The 23,541-nt window shown below is 28.8% G+C and overlaps 1 protein-coding gene across 2 annotated transcripts in view; it reads right to left on the bottom strand.

The window, feature by feature from the left end:
- The window catches only part of LOC107441408 (prostaglandin E2 receptor EP3 subtype-like), a 63,744-nt gene extending 42,440 nt beyond the window's left edge, over positions 1–21,304 (bottom strand). For both annotated transcript variants that reach the window (XM_016054648.3, XM_016054650.3), the window contains exon 1: positions 19,853–21,304. In XM_016054648.3, the coding sequence (XP_015910134.1) occupies positions 19,853–20,344 (492 nt within the window). In that variant the 5' untranslated portion in view covers positions 20,345–21,304. The remainder of the gene's footprint in view (positions 1–19,852) is intronic.
- Positions 21,305–23,541: the final 2,237 nt, after the last annotated feature.

The following is a 23,541-nucleotide window of genomic DNA, read 5'->3' as shown; positions in this document are numbered from 1 at the left end:
CTCTTCCGTATGCATCTCTTTCACGGATGTTTGATGGATGATAACGGGTCCCAGGTTCTCTCCATATCAAATAACGTCTACTGTCACTTTCTAGACTAAACCTGGACTCATCCGTAAAGAGAACAGGCCTCCATTGATCTGACGTCCAGTGGACATGTTGTCGGGCCCACTGCAAACGGTCTCTCCTATGGCGTGATGTGAGCGGCACGCAAATGGCTGGTCGTCTCGCATACAGACCACCTTCGTGGAGCCTTCTGCGCACAGTTGACGTTGACACCAACCTTCCGGTGGCTGCAGCAAGAGAGGATCTAAGATGTGTCGGAGTAGCGGTTCTATTCCTGCGTGCACTTAATGTCAAATATCGGTCATCGGCACTGGTCGTAACAGTTGGCCGTCCTTGACTGAACCTCCTAGATGCCGAATCTGTGGTTTGAAATTGCCTCCAAAGTCTATGAACCACAGATGGACTCACATTTAGCCATCTGGCCACTTCTGATTGACTCTGCCCTGCCTCTAGTCTCCCGATGGCTCTCCATCGTAGTTCTTCAGGCAAATGATGCCTAGAGGTCATTATTACGAATTGGCTATCTCAGATTTTCAATGTCGCAATCACAGTAAAATTTGTGTGCTTTCTCTCAAACTTGGACTTTTATGCTCCAGGCAGATGACGTAAGCCGAGTGCAGCGCCACTAATTTGCATATTGCAATTTTACTCAGCTACTCTTAGTGGACAACATATGCAAATTTTGCACGGTTTGGCTTACTTTTGAAAGAGTTATCGCTATTTTTGTGATTTTTCCTTAATTTATGATAACCAGTGTATTTTCGTGTGTAGGAATGAGAAGTGTTGCCATGATCTAAAGATATGGTACATTGATATACGAGCTCTACATACTATATAGTTAAACTTTATTTTACAGTAAAACTCTATTCAAAATTGCTGTGATTATTAAATATGTTCAAATAGAAATTTAATTTATTTAATAAAAAAAATTTCCATTATGCATGCAATAAAAGTGAAATTATTTAAAAACCGATAAAGATGATTATAATATAGTTTGTGATAAGTATGATACAATACTCCTTCCAATTCAGGTGACATATTCTGTAACAAGATGTTATTGCACTTAAAAGATATGTGTCACTAAATGAAGAATTTTCGTGTGTAGGAATGAGAAGTGTTCTGAGAGTGAGTCCGAGATCTGCTCATAAAAAAGATAAGGTGCATTGATTTACGGGCTCTATAGGCTTCAGAAGTAATGTCTTTGCAAGATAAAAGGCGGCTTTCAGCGTGAATTATTTGACGCTAATAAGAAACTTTTTAGTTTATTGTCTATTCGTCAATATTTTTCTTTCTCACTAGTTTGTGTGGTGTGGTAACTTTAGACTAGATGGATTGAACAAACAGCCGGAAAATGTCAAAATTTCGAAACTTCGTTATTATTACAAATAAGTGCCGAGAATAATGAGTCTGTGGAACTTTCCTGAATCACGCCTTTTTTCAAATTCTTGTGATCCTTCAAGTTGAAGTTATAGTTTTTTTTTTGGACATACTTTTGTTAGAAAAAATTGTTTTAATAAACGAAGGTTTATAATCATTTAATTGGTGTACTGATAGTTACAGAAACCGTTTTATGTATCATATTTTATAGGGTGCGTAGTCAAATTTTTCAACAAAAAATAAGCACCTTTTAAGTACTTGTTAAGCACTCAAAAAAAAATTTTTTAACACTTTTAAGCAAAATATTATAATTAGGATATGCGCACTAATAATTTTTTTTCTTTTATACTCCTGAAAGTTCTTCATATATATATATATGTTAGCAAAATGCAAAATATTTTTATAAAGTGACATGATCATAATATAATAACTAGCTTCTAACAAAGAATTATTTTCGTGATTATATTAGCCACCGTAAAAACAATTTCACAATTTTAAATACATTCAATTTTGAGTGAACCATTCAATTTTTTAAATTTATAATTACTTTACACAATTATGTAAAAAAAATTGTTCAAAATTATAAATAATTAAGAGATTATCTCTCCTGCAAAATGCAGCAGAGTTGCTCATGAGAAGGCATGAATCCTTCCCACTGAATCCAGCTCAGTATTCGAACCCACAAGTATTTCATAAAATGATTGGCATTTTCATACGCTACAGAGCGCTGGGATGTCGAAAAAGATTGTTGTTGAATGAATTATGAAAACGTTGAATAGAACAATATGAAAACCACGCTTTTTGAGTAATTCGAAGCAAAAATTGATATGGTAAAGAGAAGAATCTCATTTTGGAAAAGGGAAAATTAAGCACTTTTTAAAAACAATCAATGAAAAAAGCACCTTTAACTGCTTTTAAAAAACGAAAGTCGAAAATAAGCACCTTTAAGCACTTTTTGAAAACGCTACGCACCCTGTTTTAGCTATTCAAAAACAAAAATTAATAATATTTTTTTTCTCTTAAAAACGACATTAAAAATTTCGTTTTGCTTAAAGAGTAAAAAATATTTTATCTTCTTATTACACAGCGAAATATATACGGAGTTTTCACGCCATTGTTAGAGTAAATTAAAAGGCAAAAGAAAAAAAAAACACCCTGAATTACTTTCGATCTAATAATCGGATTTTTCACGAGCCAGGACACCTTAATGGTTCAAAGAGATGACCTCAAATATGATAATTAATTTGTGCAGATGATATTTTAAGAATTGAAATCAGACACAAAAACATACTTTATCTGAGTAAACATACCTTTCTTATTGGCGTAACATACCTTTTTTTTTTATCTATGGTAATTTTACAGGAGAGACAAAAAACTGAATAGTTAAGTATCAGCTTGATAAATAGAGCTTTTCTTTTTATTTTTTGATATTAAAATATGGCTGGTTGCAAAAATATTTTATTGCAATTATGCGATAACATCACTTAATTTTTTAATTAAAAAAAATGGAACTTGAAGATGACCGGTTTTCGAACAAAATCTTAAAACGAATACTATACATCATTTTTACAAGCGAAAATGTTACTAATTTTTGATTTAGAAATGAAATGAAGACTTTATTTACGTCTTAGACTACATATTCATGAATATTTGTGTAGATTCAGAAATCTTGTAGATTTCTTCATAGAAAGGCAAAAGCTCATTTGGTTTATATTCTAAAAGCCTTTTTGGTTTCTGCAATTTTCTTGTGGTTTAAGGTAACTATTTTTTAAAAATGTGCTTCATTAACTGGTTATGGCGCAACTTTAAGGAACTTTTTTCGTACAGAGTACATATTAACTTGCACAAACCACCAATGAGAGGAGATATTTCAACTTCACCAGGTGCAGTTCTTTTAAAAGTAAAATTGCTATAGTGACACATGAAACTGTTGTTTCTCCCTTCTTGCTTTCCCATTGGATTTCCATAACAAATTTTTCTTATATTGCTCCAGTCATCATCTTTTGAAATTTAGTTTATTAGTTGCAGCTACCTCCTTTGCAGTTCATTGTTACTTTCATCCCTCTTTTTTTTCTTGCATATACCATTTAAAGAATTTCCCTTTGAATCACTGAATGTTTGATAAAAAGCATCGACAAAATATCAATCCTAAACTAAGTAATTAATTGTTAAATCCTGCGAACAATTTCATAAGCAGCAACAGCAGCCATCTAGCGGTATATTTCCAAGTTTATTGCGAGAACAGGTCATCTCCAAGGTATGGCATGTTTTCGAACGAAAGTTTAGTTTCACCGTTCAAAATATTCTATACTAGGTAAGAGGACATGAATTTTTTTTATATCCTAACTATATATCTACGTCAGCAAAACTTAAAAATGCAAGAATCTTAATTTTGAGTGTAGATGACTGGTTTTTGGACTCATCGATTCTATTATTAATTTGCTACACTTAACTCTAGCGTTTATACTTTACGTTACATGCATACTTAACCTAACGTGCAGACTTTTTGTTTTCATTCCTCAAATGATTCTAAAAATATTTTTAAAGATCACATATTTATTTTACGTTGTACAAAAAGCCACGTTTTTTCCAGCAAATTGGGTTAATTTTTTGGATTTTTATTTTGTGTGAAATTTCTGTAAGCATCATAATAAATATGCATTCTAACCATCCTTTTTTGAAAATTCTGTTTAATTTCAATTACATCTTAGTTGTTCTGAATTGAATATTATATACTACGATTGACTCTCACGAAATCCTTAGTTTAATAAATTTTATACCTATACAGAAGGAAAATATTTAATTTGTGCTATAGATAAAACATCGGAAAACAATATACAAAATCTACGCTAATCCGCCATCATGAAACCAAACTCAGTTTATAACAGTAACTGACATCCAGTAAATGAGGCGTCTGGAGAAAAAGAACATTGTTTTGGAATAGCCTAGATTCTAGAACACCTTTTAACTACTCCCTCGCAGCTTTAACCAGTCACCAAACGGATATGAGAGGCATTTTTTAGTATTCCCTAATGATTAAAACGTTCGTTGTCGAACAAGAACTTATTTTGTGCCTCCTTTTTTCCCTTCGAAATTGTCTATTTAGGACAAGAAAATATCATCACTTCCTATGGGTAGAGTTGAATGCTCCATATTGTTTCTACAGTACAGAAGAAATCTAATCTTTATTTAACAGAGAGGGTTGGACAAGAGTCTTTGAAATTAATTTAATCTATCATAAGCATCAGCACGAGTTTGTCAAAAGATTTTATCAAGTATTCATTTGTGAATAAGAGTATATGCTTCTTATTTTTTATTTGTTAATTTGTCTACTGTTTCCGGTGGCAACTTTGAGTTTCAATGGGACTGCATTGTGCACGTTGACCATCTCTTTTTTCATTTTCATTTATCTTTTTTTTTTTTTTTAAATTTACATATTTATTTATCTACATTAAGATATTTATTTATTTAATTACCAGAATATGGTAAAATTTACCGTGTTTTTGGTGTTATAGGAACATTAAAAAGCTCTGTAATTCTAACCAAAGAGTTTTTGCAATACTTTTCGTAAAATTGAGAATAAAATACGTTTTTATAATCTGTTATAAAGTTTGGTAAAGTGGTAAAATTTGGTAATATTATCATGATACCATCAAGCATGGCATAAAAAACATTTATTCGGTTAAATTTTCTTTTCAGTTTTGTATTTTACTAGATGTGTGGTAATAAGAACTATAATTTTGAAAACCAGAATTTCCTGTGCCATACTGTTACCATATAAATGAAAAAATTACCAAGTGAATGGCTTAACGATCATATATTTTGATTTTATTTCTAGGATTATTATTTATTTTTATTAACGGAAATATAAATACCTTACAAGTACCAGAATTTTTTCCTTTTTACTACAAAAAATTATTTACCAACAAGGTTAAAATTTTATCGGCGAGCCAATTTTTTAAGAAAAGGGAACACTGAGAAATTAGAACGCTCACTTCGCACTCCATCGTTTTTATGGCTAAGCGATCACTTTTTGTTTCTTAAGGATTGTACATCAAAATTTGTAGATCATTAGAGTATTTCATCAAAATGAAAAACTATTAAATCAAAAATCCCAAAATGTTTTTTAAAAAGAAAACTAGATAAATTTCACTTGTGATTCTATTGGGATAAATTTAAACCAAATCATTTTACACGGTTTCCATTTCAACTTCAATATTTTTTTTTAACTTCGTAATTTTTAATGATTAAAAAAACTCGTTAAATATTTTTACGCAAAGATATTATTTCGTAATATTACGAAAAGTTAATTTCGAGTACTTAATTTTGAGACTTTACAATTTTGTATTCATTATTTTAATTGCATATATTAACTGATTACAGTTTTACATAAAGCTCCTCATGAAAAAAACTAACTTTTTTTACCATTTAATAATTTTAAAACGGTTGTTAAGTTAAATATAGACTTAACAAAGTTTATAGTAAAATGTTGCATATTAAGTTAATACCAAAGAATTATTTTTAATAAAAGCAACTGATTTTAATTCTAAATATTTAATTTAGAATAATAATAAAAAATGAAATATTAATAAAAAAGGAAATAGCTGAAACGCAAAGGCACTAACGACAGGAAAATAAATAAATAGGCGAATATCGTAAAACGTAAGACAAAAAATAATATTCAGGTAAAAAATAGCTTATAACTTTTTATTAATTCTTTTCTGACGACAAAAAAAATTGGATCTTTTTTATTTTACAAATTAACCATGCCATGTGATTTTCTGGTCAATAAGAATACGCGACAACGATGAAAAACGGTATCAGAACAGAAAGCTTTCACGTTATATGGAGAAAAGCTTTAACTATTTTGAAGTAGATATTAAGAGGAAGCTATATCACGGGAGAAACGCTTCATGGCACATTCTTCTTTTACCTACATAAGTAATTTGAAGCTTAGAAATAAGGGAGTTCAAGTAAACTTTGACTAAAAAATAAAGTATCAGTTACTAAACTTTTTTTTCTTCAAAATATCAAAATGCAAAAAATTATGACACGATTACTTAAGATTACGTTGTAAAGAAGTAATCTTGCCATAACTTGTTTGCATTGAGTTTGAAAAAACGATTTCAGCATACGAAACTTCCTGTACTGTTAGAAATTTCTCGGGAAAAATAGTAAAATTACAATTTATTCAATTGTTATTTTACCACACTCTGAAACAGCCATAGCCATAATAACTCAAATAGCCATAAATAAGATGGTATTCAAACAGTTAATAGGGAGAAAAACCGCCTATTAACTGCTTTCAACTACTACGGTTAAACAAGCAGAATTTTATCTCACCAAGTGGATTCATTAGATGGATCAAGCATTCATTAGATGGATCAACTTGATCCATCTAATGAATCCACTTAGTTCTTTGCAGATGGGTGCATATTATAGCCACGAGGGCTAATCTGTCAATTTCATGACTTAAAGAACCGGGGTTTGAGTCTCAGCGTTGACATCACAATATTACCTCCATTCTCTTCTACTTATGTAGAGGTTTTAGTGCCCTGTACTCCCCAATTCGTGATCCTGAGCTGTTAGAATACGATACTGTCATTCACATATAGATGGCTGCACCATAAAGCTGCTAATCTGTCCAATTAAATTTACTTTTTACTGTTTTGAAAGTATGCTGGTTGTAAATGGTTAAAATACCACATTTGATTTACATTCGTCATTTTTTAACCATACTAGTTGTAAGCGGTTTCTAAACCGTAAAGGTGAAAAATCGTCCTCACCGTAAACTTTATAGTTAAATGGATGGGCAAACTGAAAGTGCTGTTGGCTTTAAAAAATTTCTTTTCATTCAGGTAGGTTTTTCATTTAGATGATTTCAATGGGATATACAAATATTTTCAAAGTAGTTTTATATGTTACACTTGGACACGTTTTGGGGGTTATTTTGAACTAAGCGTGCACAGTAAAAAAAAGCTATTCACATTATCCATAACCTATGAATGAGCTATATTAAAAACAACTTTAATTGTTGAAGTAATTGTTATGACTGTATGACAATATAATGGTATTTAAAATGTAGTTTTTTAAACTAGTAAAATCTTCTATTCATGATAAAAAAAAATAGATTTCTTTTTATTTCTTTCGAAATAGCTAGATTATGAAAATTAATTGTTATACAAATAAATTAAGGGCATGAAAAGAATCAATTCAAATTAGCCTCAGTTAAAAACCCACATTTGTGATTAATAGTTAGATGAAGAGACTGTCCCTAATATTTTGGATTTTATTATCCTACATTTCATTTAAAAAAAATAGGTTTACGGTTAAGAAGTTTAACAATCAAAGAAAATTAAAATTAATAAAAAATCCTTTGCAATTCGTCCATTTTGTTTAAGTTCAAATCAAAATTGTGACTAAATCATCACGAGACATATAATTTTACATAGTTAGCAAAGAATAAGCATTTCCGTTACTTTTTACGCCTATAAATTGCATTCTTTAAATACTTAATTTAAATTTTTATCTTCCTTTCCGTTGTAAAGCTAGTGTATTTTCGTACACATACGTTGACACGATGATGTTGAGTTTTTCTTTCCAAAAATAAAACAAAGGAATTTTTACAAGTTTCGCAAAACGAGCAGATAATAGCCCTTCTGAAGTGGTTGGGTGTTAATAAATGAGTTTTTCAAGAACACGCCCCCCCCCTCTTTCCGACGGTGTAAAAATGCCGATAAAAAACAACAAAGAATAACTGTCATGTTCCTTCTATTAACAGTCTGTTATGAGATTATTAAAGATGGGTTGTTTTCATTCCATGTGTTTATTTTGATGGTATATTGATAATTAAAATGACATTTTTGCTGATGGCATACTTAAAATGACAACCTTCCGAAGTTATTTCGTTTTTTATTTACTTTTAAGTACTCATTTTAACTGCAAGTATTCTACAAATCAACTGGAAATATTTACTTTTAACTTCCACTACTTATAGTGGAAGTTAATATATATATATATATATACGTACCCAAGAAAAATCAAAATTATCCAGAAAATGGTTAAAATAGGAGCAAAACATTCTTCCTCCCTCAACAAAAAGAACAAACTTTTATCAAAACCAACTTTTTTTTTTTTAACTACTCCTATTTTCAAATGAACATTGTTGTCTCTCGATCANTCTTTCCATCTTTATTAACTAATATTATCTAAATATATATATATTAATTTCGTAAAATAGAAAAAATCGCATTTTGAAATGCTTAAACAACATAAAACAGGTCTTCTTAAATTCATTAACGCTAGACATAATTAAAATAGTAATTGATACACCTGTATCTTCTAAAGTAGTATTTACTATCTTCTAAAGTAGTATAGAGCGAAGCATTATCCAGTGTTATACTATCATGCTATATATATTTTTAACTAAAAAAAGCTAAATTTATGCATAAAATTATATCTGCATTTATTATAAAAGTAATTTTAAACATATGTTATCACATGCTTTGTTAAGTTTAATTGCTACTGCTAAAATTCGTTAATTTTGTCTGAGTTTTTAGTTTAAAATATCAAACAAATAGGGAAAGAGATTTTACTGTTTCAATAAAGGTTAAGTGGCTTCGAAAATCAAATCTAGGTAATGTCTCCCATGAAATGCGTTAACAAGTCTAAAATGTTCTGAAATATTTTGGGAAATAGGGAAAGTGGATCTCAAAGAAAAGTTTGTTAAATAGAAAATTTACTTCGCTATTTGGAAGTTATTTTCTGTCCGCAATGCACTTCATCCACCTTTACTTCCCCGGTAAGATCTGATTCATCTGAGGCTGGTTAAGCTTAAAAGAGTGTTTTTCCTCCGGGGATCGAACCCGCTGGCTTCTCAATGGCAGCTCAGTAGTTTATAATTTTTGTCATGGTGTCCATCTATACTTAAATTGCAAATTACTTAAAATTTTAAAAACCATCAGTTATGAAGCGTCTTCTTGCCCTTTTTACAATGCCCTGAAAAAAAAAACGTTTTCCTCATCTATCACCAATACAGCCTTCATTCTATGTATTTCCAACCCTTTGATGTGCTTGCACTCTATTGATTTGCGTTTTCATATAAACTACTATTTCCATTCCATTTCATAATTCAGCAGCATCGAAGCAAACCATTTTGTTACACAGACGAAAAAAGCACATTAGGCTATTACGTTACATGGAAGAAGCAGGATATAAGTAAACCACTACATTGCACAAATAAAACAGATTATAAAATCATTTTATTGCACGGATGAAACAGAATATACTGTAAAAAATTCTGGATCAAATTACGATGAAAAAAAAGGGCCGGTACCTAAAAATCCAATTTTAGCGAAGCATGTTACGGAACAAAAAAATCTAATATACAATAATTTTTACAGTAATAATTACCGTAAAATCACTGAATCACACTCAATAAATGGATATTACTGTAAAAATTACGGTATAATATTTTACGGTAAAAGTCGATTTTCCGGATAATTATTCTAATGTTCCGGTACATTGTAGAGTAATTTTTTACAGTGTATCAGAGCAGAGATAGTAATGTCCATGCCAAATTTAATTTTTAGTATTCAAATAAAGTATTCAAATAAAGTATTCAAATAAAAGCAATGCATTATGTCAACTTCAAAACATTTAAAGATGCAGAAATAATTTTAAGGAAATTCAATTCATTAAATATGATATATTTTTAAAATTAAATTTAAGGAAAGATGTTACGAATTTCTTTGAGAAACTTCCTTCATGCTTATATAATTTTAAATTTGACTAACACAGATAGCATTATTTTTTTCGGTTAAATAATAAGTTTTACGAATTTTATTTCAAAAAATAATATATTTCTCTTGATTAGAGAAAGAAATGATCGAGAAAGAAGTTAAAGGAGATTATTCATATGTCAAATAGAACAAAAAAAATCATACTGTCGTCCAGTCTTTTCTCGTAAGATAAATCTTTATGTTTTGCCAGATAACCATGTCTTAACGAATAATTCTCTTTTTCAAAGAATTCTAAATCGTTTTCTCTTCATCATAATTAAGAGATATCTCTTTCTAAATCTAACTTCTAAAATAGACGAACTTAATAAGACATCCGGTGGCATCAATGAATGTCATTCAGAACTCAAACAACTGAAGAAACTCAAACCATTCCCTGTCTTAGAGATCATTTAACTCTGTCTTCGTTCGTGAAGTCATTGTATATGCGCGCAACTAAAATAGAAAAGCGGATTACGATTTTCCAGGAAAAATATCTTCGCCATTGATATCATTCTTACGAGTATCGACTTGACCACCTGTTGAGGTGAACGTCAGAACCACCTACAGTTAATACTGATTTATGTTTTCTCCATATATAGCATAAGAGACAAGCAAATTCACATTGACGTACGCGAGTATAATTTGTTGCGCTGTAGATATTGATTCTTCTTTTGCGTGTTTGTTTTTAGATTTCATTCAAGCTTTACAAAGCTTGCGGTTAATTCTTTGAAATAAATATATTTAGCTGCTAACAAACATTGTTTGTTTAAAAAATATTGGAAAAATATGCTTTGTGTGATACTTTAGTGAGTTTGTAAGAAACAAGCCCTATGATTGTCAAAAATAAACTTATTTTTTTCCGCTATGCTTTTTTCGCCTTATCTCATTAATTCCTAGACTATTTTCAATAATATTTTGCATATGAATGATAGATAGCTTCAAATCAAATTGAAAAATGCAAAAAAAAATTTCTTACTATTTTTTTAGTAAAAGAAACCCCTATCTAAATGATTTACAGTCAAAACAATTTTTATTATTAATTTGCATATTAATAATCGATAGGAGAACATTAATTTAAAAAATTAAATAAATACTACTTGAAATCTTTTTCATTAACGAAAAGCCTTATTAAACACTCTAATACCTGAGACAATTTCTATTAATATTATACTAGCATATAGTGAAGTTAAAAATTCACCGCAACACCCCGTTGTGGGCCAGGGAGGTCATGGAGATTAAACCCCAACAATATTGTGACCAATGGCTTGATTATAGCAAAGTGGTCAGCAGTGCCCAAAAATCACCTTTACTTTCCAGACAGCTAATATCCATTGATTCGAAGCTGGGTGAACTTCAAGCCTCCACTAGGGATCGAACCCCAGTTTTTCACATTGGCACTTCAATGCTTAACCACTGAGCCATCACTGCTTACTTTTGTTTACAGATTATTCAGAAACAAATGAAACAGATTTGAGAAATCAATTTTAAAAATTAAATGAAGTTTTTCCTTAATAAAGTCCTTATGTAACCCATTCATGCCTAAGGTAATACTTAATATAAATAATATTTTCCATATATTTATAATTAATAGTTATTCATCATCAGCATTGGCATGAAAGCCCTTTGTGAGCCTGGGCCTTCCTCAGAAGCTTTTCCCATTCTGCCCTTCTCCCAGCAATTGATTTCCAGTTCTTTACTTTTAGGATGGCAAATTCCTCATCCACACAGTCTTTCCATCTCTTTCCATCTTTATTAACTAATATTATCTAATATTATAATTATATAAATATTATTAATATGGATAAATCAATTTGAATATTATATAAATCCTATCAGAAACTTTTTCACCATTAAAAGCCCTAACTAACCAATTAATCCCCAAGACTATTTTCAATAATATTTTGTAAATTAATATTCGATATCTTGAAATCATTTTGAAAATATAAATTCCACTAGAACGTTTCTCAATTTCATTTGAAAAATTCAAAAATTTGAAAAGCAATGCGAAACGTCAACAAAAATATCAAAATCAGAGTTTATGTCAAATTGAAGGAAAGAAATTCTTCCGACCAAAATTGTTGTCACCAAACTATTTACTGAATATAACTTAATTAATTAATAAAAATTAGGCAAACATAGCACTTACCTTCTGAATATTTTCTAAAAATTACTTTTTTTATGTTTACTTCTTTCATGTATGTGTACCATCATTTATAGAATTTAATAGAAAAGAGTGCTTAGAAGTGATTTATGTTAAATTTATGTCAAAAAAATATATCCTTGAATCTTTAATAATAAAACAGTTTCAATTTTCTTCTTTAAAATAAGATAATTTTAAAAAAAAAGTTTTTTAAGTTATTGTTGCATAGTAGTTATTAAACCGTATAATAGTACAACTTATAGTTACCCTATAGTACCCATTAAATCGAAATCTTGAGTAAAGGATATAGAATTTCAGAAAGAGTCATATGCTATTAGAGATACTATACTATACTATACTATACTATACTATACTATACTATACTATACTATACTCATGCTGCATTAAACTACACTATACTATATTATACTATACTATACTTTATACTATTTACACTATACTATATTATATACTACACTTTATACTATACTATACTGTACTATGCTATACTATACTATACTATACTATACTATATTGAGTGAATAAATGAATGAAAAAGTAAATGAAGCAATGAGAGAGTGACTTTTGAATGAATGAATAAATAAATAGAACATTAGGATAAAGAGGATGGATTAATAAAACATTGAATAATAAATTTGGTATTCACTAAATAAACAAATCAGGGAATCAGCTAATCAGGAAATTAAGCAATCAGTTTATAAGTAAATAAAAATAAGTTTAAAACACGGAACTTGTGGTAATGTGTTGTCGATATTTATAATTTTATTTCAATTACCATTATTATTAACCATCGTTAATTTATTATCCTCATTATGAAAAGCCATTTTCGTCACTATAAATCTGTTAAGTATGATTTATTTTCACGCTTTACTCTAGACTAGACCCATAATTAAACAGCTTGAAACACATTATATATCTTATCGAATTTAAATGTTCGAAATTACATCATTACGTTCATAGTGTGATTTTGATACTAAGTGTTACGCGTGGGAGGTAAAATTGTATCGAATTCGAACGCTGGCATTCATGATTAGGCAAACGATAGTCTCCGAATATTAGAGGAATATTAGAAGTGGTACAAATAAAACTCCACGTAGATAATTCAAACTGCCGCTATAAATTATAAAACAATGATAAACGCAAGTATATAGGGTAATTATATTCAAGAGAGGATGAGCATGCAAAATTCCAGTATAATCACTAATTATTAAAATAATTAGAGACTCTTAATTAAGGCAGATATTAACTTTAATATAACTTTGATGATATGAAAAAAAGGAAAAAATCGCCATAAATAACTCTTGCTTTAATAACTAGATTTTTACGTTTTTAGTTGTAAACAAAGCACTGTCTAAACTGTAAAAAATTCAGGATTAAATTATGATAAAAAAAAAGCCGGCATTCAGGGTGCCGGTACTTTTTACCGTAGAATCCTTTTTTATCGAAACATTATATGGATCAAAAAAAATCTGATATACTGTAACTTTTGCAGAATTAATTACAGTAAAATCACTAAATCACTCTAAATGAATATAACTGTGAAAATTACGGTATAAGATTTTATGATAAAAAAAAAAATTTACAGTAAAAAGGAATTTACGGATGATGCACCAAAAAGTGCCGGTACTTATACCGTAACTTGATCTGGAATTTTTTTCAGTGTAGAGTGAATGAAGGAAAACCACCTTAAATTCTTATAAACTAGCGCTGAGTATAGGCTACGCGATCAAACCCAATTTTTCTATAAACATTCTTTACGAATTCAAATACTTTAAATCCACAAAATATGGATTTCAGCTATAATAGATTGAAGCTATAATGGATTGGAGCTAATGGATTGAACAAAAATCCAGGTGAATGTTTTGAGCCCTTAATGATAGTTTTGTCTTTCACGATTTTCATCATAATTCTAAAACTAATCTCTACGGAGTGAAAATTTTAAAAATTTTTTTAGTACGTTGAATAAAATATTACTATTTGAACTATTTTTATAATTAATTCCTCTGCGTAGTTTACAGTTATAGTTATTCGAGAAAAAAGTTTAATTATAATATTTTTTGAAAAAAATTGATGCGTAAAATAAAATACTTATTATATTATCAAGTAATTTCAAATATTTTGAATTATTAACTGAAACAGCGACAGAAATCTAGAATCATAATGAATTCATTATTTTAATAATTTAATCTTAGTAGCTTTAGAATCATTTAATTGATAATGGTTAATACTTTTTTAAAAAAAAACAAAAAGGCTTAGCCCCACTGCTCACCTCTCTTACTTAGAGTGCCTGATTGTGATTGTTTGTCATTTATCATTGGCTTTTTAATCTATATATATATTTTTTTTAAAAAAAAGCAAAAAAAATTTTTAATGATATACATACTTAAATATAACTTTACGCTAGCACAGTTTATTAATAAGTTCATGTTAGCGAAAGGGATAATTACCTGTGGATTTGAGAAATAATCAACTGTGCTTGGAGAAAAATAAACTTAGTAATACAGAATATGTTATACAATAAGAAGAAATAAAGTAATATTTTATATTGAACGATACATAACGATAACTTTATAGTGTTATAACAATTCAAATAGGAAATGGAATTTCATCTCTTTTAAACCCTTACACTAATTTTTTACTTTAATAAAAAATTCAATTTAAACATTAAGATGTTACGAGGGAGCTGATAAAATAAAAATATCGTGAGAAATGAGTTAAATTTTCTAAATCTGTGAGCAAATAATTATTTAAAAAAAAATATGAAAAAATTAGAGAAAAATCACTTAAAATTGCAATAACTTTCGAACGAATCGGCATTTCGAAGAAAAACTCGTTTTAAGTTCATAAAAAAATAACCTTTTCAGTTAGCATGTACCGAGTTTCTAAATCTACGGGGACATAAAAGCTCGATAATTATTACCGAATCACTTTGGTAATGGTTTTGGTAAAATTAATAGTAAAATAACATTTTATAATATGTGTTAAAATTTGGTAAATGTGGTATAATTTGGTAATTTTATCATGATACTTCAGAGCATAGCATACAAACCATTTATTCGGTTAAACTTTTTATGTATTTTTTAACTATGTGTGCGGTAATGAGAACTATAATTTTGAAAACCAGAATTTTCGTTTAACCATAACCATATGAGCGGAAAACTTACTAAATAAATGGTTTAAATACCGTATGTTTCTGATTTATTAACCAGAATGCCATTTTTTGTTTTCGTCATTTGTTTTATTATCAGAAATGCCATTTCTATTCAGTACAGTAGTTTTATAAGAATTTTTTTTCATGTATTTATTAAAATATTTTTTTAGCATTTTAAAATGAAATAATATATATTATTTTTTTTCACATATTAGAATTAAATAATACTATTAAATTATTTTAACTTTATGATATTTTTAGAATAAAATAATTCTTTATTAGTTACTTTAGCTTTTTAGCATTATACACAAAAATTTTAATAAGCTAAGCCTAGTTAATTTTATTCTACAAAGCTCAATGAACCTTGTTGCGATGATTGAAACAAATAACGCTTCCTCGCATTTACTTAAAAATATTTCAACGCACCTCTTTATCTTGACGATCCTAAGGATGAAAAATTAGGAAAATGATCAACATTTCGGATAATTTTTCTTAAGATAATATCTTTGTTTACTTATGTCACGATCTCGATTGTTAATTTTATGCAAAGCGCACATGAATATTTATAGACAAATTGCAACTTAAAACACGTGATCTATCGTTATGCTGACAAGCAGAGACTAATTATAATTTAGAAACTCTAAATTTAACTACTAGGAATTGTTGAAGAGTCTTTTGACTTAAAATTTCAAAATGTAAGTACATTTTTATTGATGTATTTTAAAGCGATACGGGAATAAAAAATAGTAAAAGACTAACTTTTAAAATGAATTTTTGAAGTATTTTTAAGAATGCAAGCATTATTTCAAATTACGTGTTTGATTAAATAAACATTTTTAATTTTATTATTAGACAATTTTGAAAATAGTTATAAGAACTTTAAAAAATGTGTTTTTCGTTATTGACAAAGCTTTAAATTTTATACTTTAAACTTAATAGGTTTAACTTTATTTTAATTTTTCTTCAACACTTTATTATTATTAGCTTTTTTTTTAAATAAAAAATTCTATAAATAACATAAAAAAATTTTCGTACAAATTTTGAATTTCAAATCTCTGAATACAAGTCTAGGATATATTTTAAAATATGCAACTAACTTCTAAATTACTGTTTTTAAGTTGAAAAAAAATTAAATGTATCAAAATAATCATTGTGAAAACAAGTTCTCAAAGTTCACTTAACACTTTAGGCAAGAAACTAATGACTCTAAAAAACGAAACCAAGTTTTTACCTTAAGCTATAATTTAAGTATAAATATAATATTTTTTCTTTATTTGAAGGAAAATTAATGGCATCAGTTATTTAAATGATATAAAAATTTCAAAATTTTTAAAAGTTTTTTCCGGATTAAGTGATAATATGATCTTGTTGGGTATCAAAAAATAATTATAATAAATAATAATTTCCGAATTTTGAGAAATAATTTCAAAAACTTGTTAAAAAGAAAACAAAACAGAACAGACACTCATATTAAGATCCTCAATAGCCATATATAATATGATATCAGTAGTAAAAGAAGACTTAAAATTTTCGAATGAATATATATCATTTCTCGAATTTAACATCACAAAAATGTTTTCAAAATACCAGATGAAAGACAGCGAGATAGCGTTGTGGTTTAATTTCATAGATGTAAAAAGATAAAAGTTTAGTAATAAAAACTATTTCTATCCCGAAAGGCCTCTTATCGTACTAAGAAACAAATTTTGGTAAAATTACCGTACTGGGTAGAAGTAACATTTCTGGCAAAAAAAAAAAAAAAAAAGAACATCTGGTTAGTAAACGAAAATATATGGTATTATTTCGGTGATTTTTCTATTCATATAGTAACGGTTTACCAGAAATTCTGGTTTTCAAAATTATAGCTCTTATTACCCCACAATTTAGTAAAAAAATGCATAAATGAGAAGTAAATTTAACCGAATAAATGGTTTTTATGCCATGCTTTAAGCTATCATGATAAAATTAGCAAAGTTTACTACATTTACCAAATTTTAACGCATGTTACCAAACGTTATTTTACTATTAACTATATCAAAATCATTATCAAAGTGCTTTGGTAAAATATACCAGGGTTTTCAGTGTTCCCATAGAGCCAGAAACACTGTAAATTTTACCATATTCTGGTAGTTCTGGCCATACTTTTTTCTCAATTTAGCAGCGACATGAAAATGTCAGAGATACTAATATTTTGTATATATCTAGGCTAAAAATAAAATTATCCCTGTTCGACATCAATCTTTTTTATAAGCTGCATGAAAAATAATGAATTTTATTTCATAAGAAAAAACTAATCTATCGTCCCTCCTGCAAGGATTTCTAAAATCTTCTTTAAAAAAAGTCGATAAAAATTAAAAGAATTAAAAGATGGAGTTTTATAATATGGAGGAACTGAAACGCACTGATGAAAGGGTAGAAAACTAAATTTTTATTAATTATTATTAATTATTTTGCATTTGTGCTAGGTCATATACTTAATAATGCATAAAAGCAGGCATTTTATAATACAGAAGAACTAAAATGCACTGATGAAAGGGTAGGAAACTAAATTTTTATTAATTATAATTAATTATTTCGCATTTGTGCTGGGTCAGATACTTATCAAATTGATTATAAATCTTTTTTTATTTCAATCTTCAACCAGTTGCTGCGAAATGAAAGTTGTATACAAAATGAAAAAGAAGAAATATGAAAACGACTAAATTTGCTCTTGGGATATTAATCCATCGTCTCCATATTTCTGGGATACTAATTCAATTTTAGATTGTAGGTTGCTTTGTTTTAATCGATGTGTTATACATGCAAAATATTAAAATTACCAACTATATATGATGCTCTCAGGATATTAGCTGTTTATTACATATATATTTTTCAACTTATGATTATCTGCAATATTTAATTAATTCTAAATAAGTAAACTTTCGTTTAAATAAACTACAGGGCTTTTGCTAGTTTTGGAAATTCGAAGTATTACCGTTGCGTTTGAACAACTTCAAATCTCGAGTTTTATCTCTCCTATATATTTTGATAAAGAATAAATGGCATTTTCCTTAAACCTCCTCACTTTTATCTAAATAAAGGAAATATGAATATAAAAATAATTTTAATTCATAGCGTATAAGTCGAATGACTAATTACAATATAGCACTGACAGCTGTTTAGCTATGTAAGGTAAATAGGTCATTTTGTTTTAGTCTTGAGGTTGTTTGAGTTATTTATTATGTCTCCTTAGTACATGTATAAAATATTAAAAAAATAATAATAATAAGATAATCACCATATTGTTACACTATCGGCACATTAATCCCCAATCTACAGCCTTATGGCCGGGTCATTATTTATTATATACTGAAATGATCAACACTTCGTGGCACTCTTGGAATGTTTGGATGTCTCTGTAGAACTCTATAGATTGCTCTATATTTATAAGACTTAATAATATTCAGTTTGTAGGCTCTTTTAACCGTTTTTTTAGTCTAAATAGTAAGCATGCAAGATCTAAAAATATATATGTATTGAAATAAGCAATATTTTGTGACGCTCTTGAAAAATTAGTCATATTTTCATAGATATGTTTAACTTATAGAATAATATTCAGTTTGTAAGCTGTTTTATTTCAGACTTGCAGCTGTTTTCCCTGCTTTTTTCAGTCTAACGAACATGCATACAAAATTTAAAAATATATGTGTATTCAAATAACCACATTTTGTGATCCTCTAGGAATATAATTCGTCTCTCTATAGATTGCGCAATAGATGGATGACTTATAGATTAATATTCAGTTTGTAAGTTGTTTTGTTTCAGTCTTATAGCTGTTTTAACTGTTTTCTTAATCCAAAGAGAATGCATACAAAATTTTAAAATGCACTTTCATTTAAATAACCAATATTTTGGGAGGCTAACGGAATGTTAGTAATATTTAGCTTGTCAGCTGTTTTATTTTAGTTTACAGATTATATCAGAATAATTAAAAAAGTTAAGCTCATTAACATTATGCTACTCTCTGGGGATATAATTCGTCTCTCTATAGAACTCTATAGATTACACTATATTCATACGAGTAGCAGAGTGATATTCAGCTTGTAAGCTGCATAGTTTCAGCCTGGCAAATGTTTTAACCATTTTTTTTAATCTAAAAAGTACGCATACAAAATTTATAAATATATGTGTGTACAAATAAACAACATTTTGTGACGCACAAAGTTTTAAAAAAATCCTTAGCTCTTTGTGACACTCTTATAGTCTTATATAATTATCATAGTCGTGTCCAGTCTCCGGACTGTTAGTAACTATTAATTCATAATTAAATAAATGCTTACCTTTTGATAAAGGAATGGTCTTGTGAGTGCCATCCATCGCTCTGCTGCCATAACTATGGCAACGCATCCAGAAGAAAGTCCAAAAGTTCTCAACACTACCCTTAGAGCACAAAACCAACGACTGTCCACCAGCGGTTTACTCATATACAGTTGCATGTACATCAACATAAACGAACCCAGCAATGCCACCAAATCATTGCAAGCCAGGCATCGAACCATGAGCGTCTGTTTTCGATTACGTGCCGTTTCACCTTTATATAAAAGTACTAGAGCACAGACATTAGCACTGATTCCAAAACCATAGAAGAAAGTTATGAGCACTTGTCCGAGAATCGACACATGACGTGTTGACATGGATGTCACATTGCCAACAGTCACATTGACTAGCGTGTCGTTGAGTCCTAGTGAATCTATACTAAACTCAACCAGTTCTTCAGCGTCCATGATGTTCAAGGTTTCCGCAACGTCGGAAAAAGCTTGCGAGTTAAACATCTCTCAATCTCAATATGTTCTTTTAGAATAAAACATGACTAATTTATTCTCATATTTTCAGAGAAAGTTTAATCAAAAACACTGCGCATTGTTTAAATAAATAATTACCCTTACTTCTATATCTTGATTAAAAAAAATTAAAATAATTACTTCAATGCGAATAATTTTTAATATCTATTTTGATAAGAAACATTTTTAACTTTTTCTGTTATATAATTAATATTTACCTGAGTTTAAAATCCTCTTCTATAAAAAGAACTTTTACTTTATAAAGTTAACTTTTCATTCATGTTTTAGAATTATGATAAAAATGCATAAAAATTTTTAGCATGCATATAATACGGAATATCTTTTAATTAATTACCACCCTAAAATTTAATCATTTACAATCAAATTATCAATCACTATTCCTGCAAAAATAAAATCTGTTGGAATATTCCTCTACCCGATCGCTTATATCTATAAAATCATCAGGTGACGATAATTAATCTGACAGATCAAACTGTTCCAAGAAACTTTAATTGACCTTTTAAAATGACGAGTAATATCCTGCATTTAGTCGGGTCACAGCATAATTTTTTTCTAATTACATGAACAGGTTTTAGGTCCAATTAAACGAAGAAAATGCTAGAGTAAAAAGTGCGAACATTCTTAATTCGAATACAAACTTCCCTCCAGATAGAAAACGATTTGTGTCACATCTTGAACGACCAGCGAGCAACAAGTGAAGCATCTCAAAGGGGGCGCTGTTGTTCCCGGATTGAAGAAGATATCTATTGGAAGCTCAGGCTCAATCTCTCATTTTGTTTTTGTTTTTTTATTCTTCATTTTCATCTTAGTGTTCCTCGGCGGTGATTGGTGAACGTAGAGTTAATAAATAGTTTGGGACTTACTTCATTCATGTTCTCGTGCGTTTTGTTATCTTTTTTACGCGCTGCGTGGCTTTCGGGGAAGGAAGCATTTATGTTTCCTTTTAGAATTTCTGGCATGTAGTCTGTGTCTTTTGCTTTAGAAAATGCAATTTGTTACGCCCCTTATCACCGGGAAGATGGGGGTGAATCACGGGAGGTTGCAGTGACAATCAATTTTAGAGTATGGAACGTTTGACGAGGAAGAACATATAAGTGTGTTTGACTTGTTTACTGAAATATAGAATGATCTTAAAGATTATATCTAAAGACAAATTTAACCAGCAAAAAAATTTTTAAGAGTGTGCAAGTTTACTACTTTGTTTTCGATGGAATTCCATAAAATGAAAATAATCTGTTTCAAACATGAAAAATAACCAATGTTTTTATTTTTATTTTTATGGGTTGACCTAAATTAAAGTTTTAAACTCAAAATAACAACTTTAATAGGTAGCCTATTTTGCAAATTTTCAAAACACATTTATTTATTTAAAAAAAGACATTTTAAAATGTTTTTTTTTTTTAAAAAAAAAGCTTGAACTTCATTCGACTATTGGAAATAAAACTAACCAAGGTCTTAAATCTGCGATTGTTGACTTATTTTTAAATTTATTAATAATTATGATTGCTTATATCAGAGCTGTGGAGTCGATCATTAAAATGCTCAACTCCGAGCTATTCTGAGAGTTCGAATCCAACTTGACTTCAACTTTCGACTTCACTTCAAGTCAGATTTCACAACTCTAGTTAATATTGATCAAAATATATTCATACTTTTTTTCTTAATTTAAAATTCTACACTCAAGAATATTGAATCCATTCTTCCTCAATCTAGAAATTTTCAATTCAAAACTATTTGGATAATTCAATCTATTCAAAACATTTAAAAACCTGTTCTTAGCTTTGTTTTGGACTCAACTGTAGTTTCATTTTTTGAAAGAATTTTTTGATAGTTTATATCAGAGCTAGGAAGTCGATCATTGAAATGTTCGACTCCGAGCTATTCTGAGAGCTCGACTCCAACTTGACTTCAACTTTCGACTTCACTTCAAGTCAGATTTCACAACTCTAGTTAATATTGATCAAAATATATTCATACTTTTTTTCTTAATTTAAAATTCTGCACTCAAGAATATTTAATCCATTTTTCCCCAATCTAGAAATTTTCAATTCAAAACTATTTGGATAATTCAATCTATTCAAAACATTTAAAAACCTGTTCTTAGCTTTTTTCGGACTCAACTACAATTTCATTTTTGAAAGAATTTTTAAAACATTTAACAAGCATAAATACTAATTTCAAAGAAAATTCGGTTGATGAAGAGGAGTGTTTAACAGAAGAAAACTATCAAACCTATGATTAAAATTACAACTATGTAGGGGGATGGAAGATCATTGAATATCCACATTTTAGACATACTTTTATGTCCTTTAAGACGCAGTTAAAGAGTACGTATATGTACGTTTTATCGTATTTACCCAACGTACAATAAATCCTCACCCTCTGACAAGAAATTTGATAAATGTTTCAAATATTAAATTTCCGAAATTTAACCTGAATTTATTCAAACTTTCAGCAATTTGGAAAACAATTTTCGGATAATAAGATGAAGACAAATTGTTAAAGTTCGAATAAGAGAGTTTGGTGGATCTACTGATTTTGCAATCAACAATATTAGTGGTCTATTTCCTCAATGAAGAACCTCTTTATCTTTCAGAGCTATAGCTAGGAACAGCGGTTTAACTTCTCAATAAAGAGCCATTATCTGAAAATAAATCCTCAAATTGCTAAGACTTTGAATAAAAGTGAGTTTAAGAACATTTTCTCCACTGTAAATGAACTAAATTTCTCCAATCTGAAAGAATCTATTGCTGATATTAATAGCCTCGGTATTTATCAAATTTCCTGCCATTGCTTTAGTCTACATAGCGCAAGTTACACACTATATTTTTCGGATTTATTTACTTTTTAAAAAAAATAAGTAAATTCCTTATAAACACAAAAATATTCCATATTGCCGTTATCCTGACCATTATCATTTTTCTTTTTGAGATCTTACGTATTGAATAATAAACACAACTTTTAAAATACACTTTAAAAAATAAAAATAAAAAATCATTTCAAGACATATTCAAAATCTATTTTCAAAGCGTAGAATAAAAATGCAGGTCCCATTCATTTTGAAAATGGTCAAATTCATTTCTTTAAATGAAATTACAGATTATATTATAAATTTTAAAGTAAAACACATATTTATAATTCTTATTATAATTATTGTAATTATTATT

Source organism: Parasteatoda tepidariorum, chromosome 4, assembly GCF_043381705.1.
Source record: "Parasteatoda tepidariorum isolate YZ-2023 chromosome 4, CAS_Ptep_4.0, whole genome shotgun sequence".
Lineage (NCBI taxonomy): Eukaryota > Metazoa > Arthropoda > Arachnida > Araneae > Theridiidae > Parasteatoda > Parasteatoda tepidariorum.
This window is presented reverse-complemented; position numbering and strand designations above follow the sequence as displayed.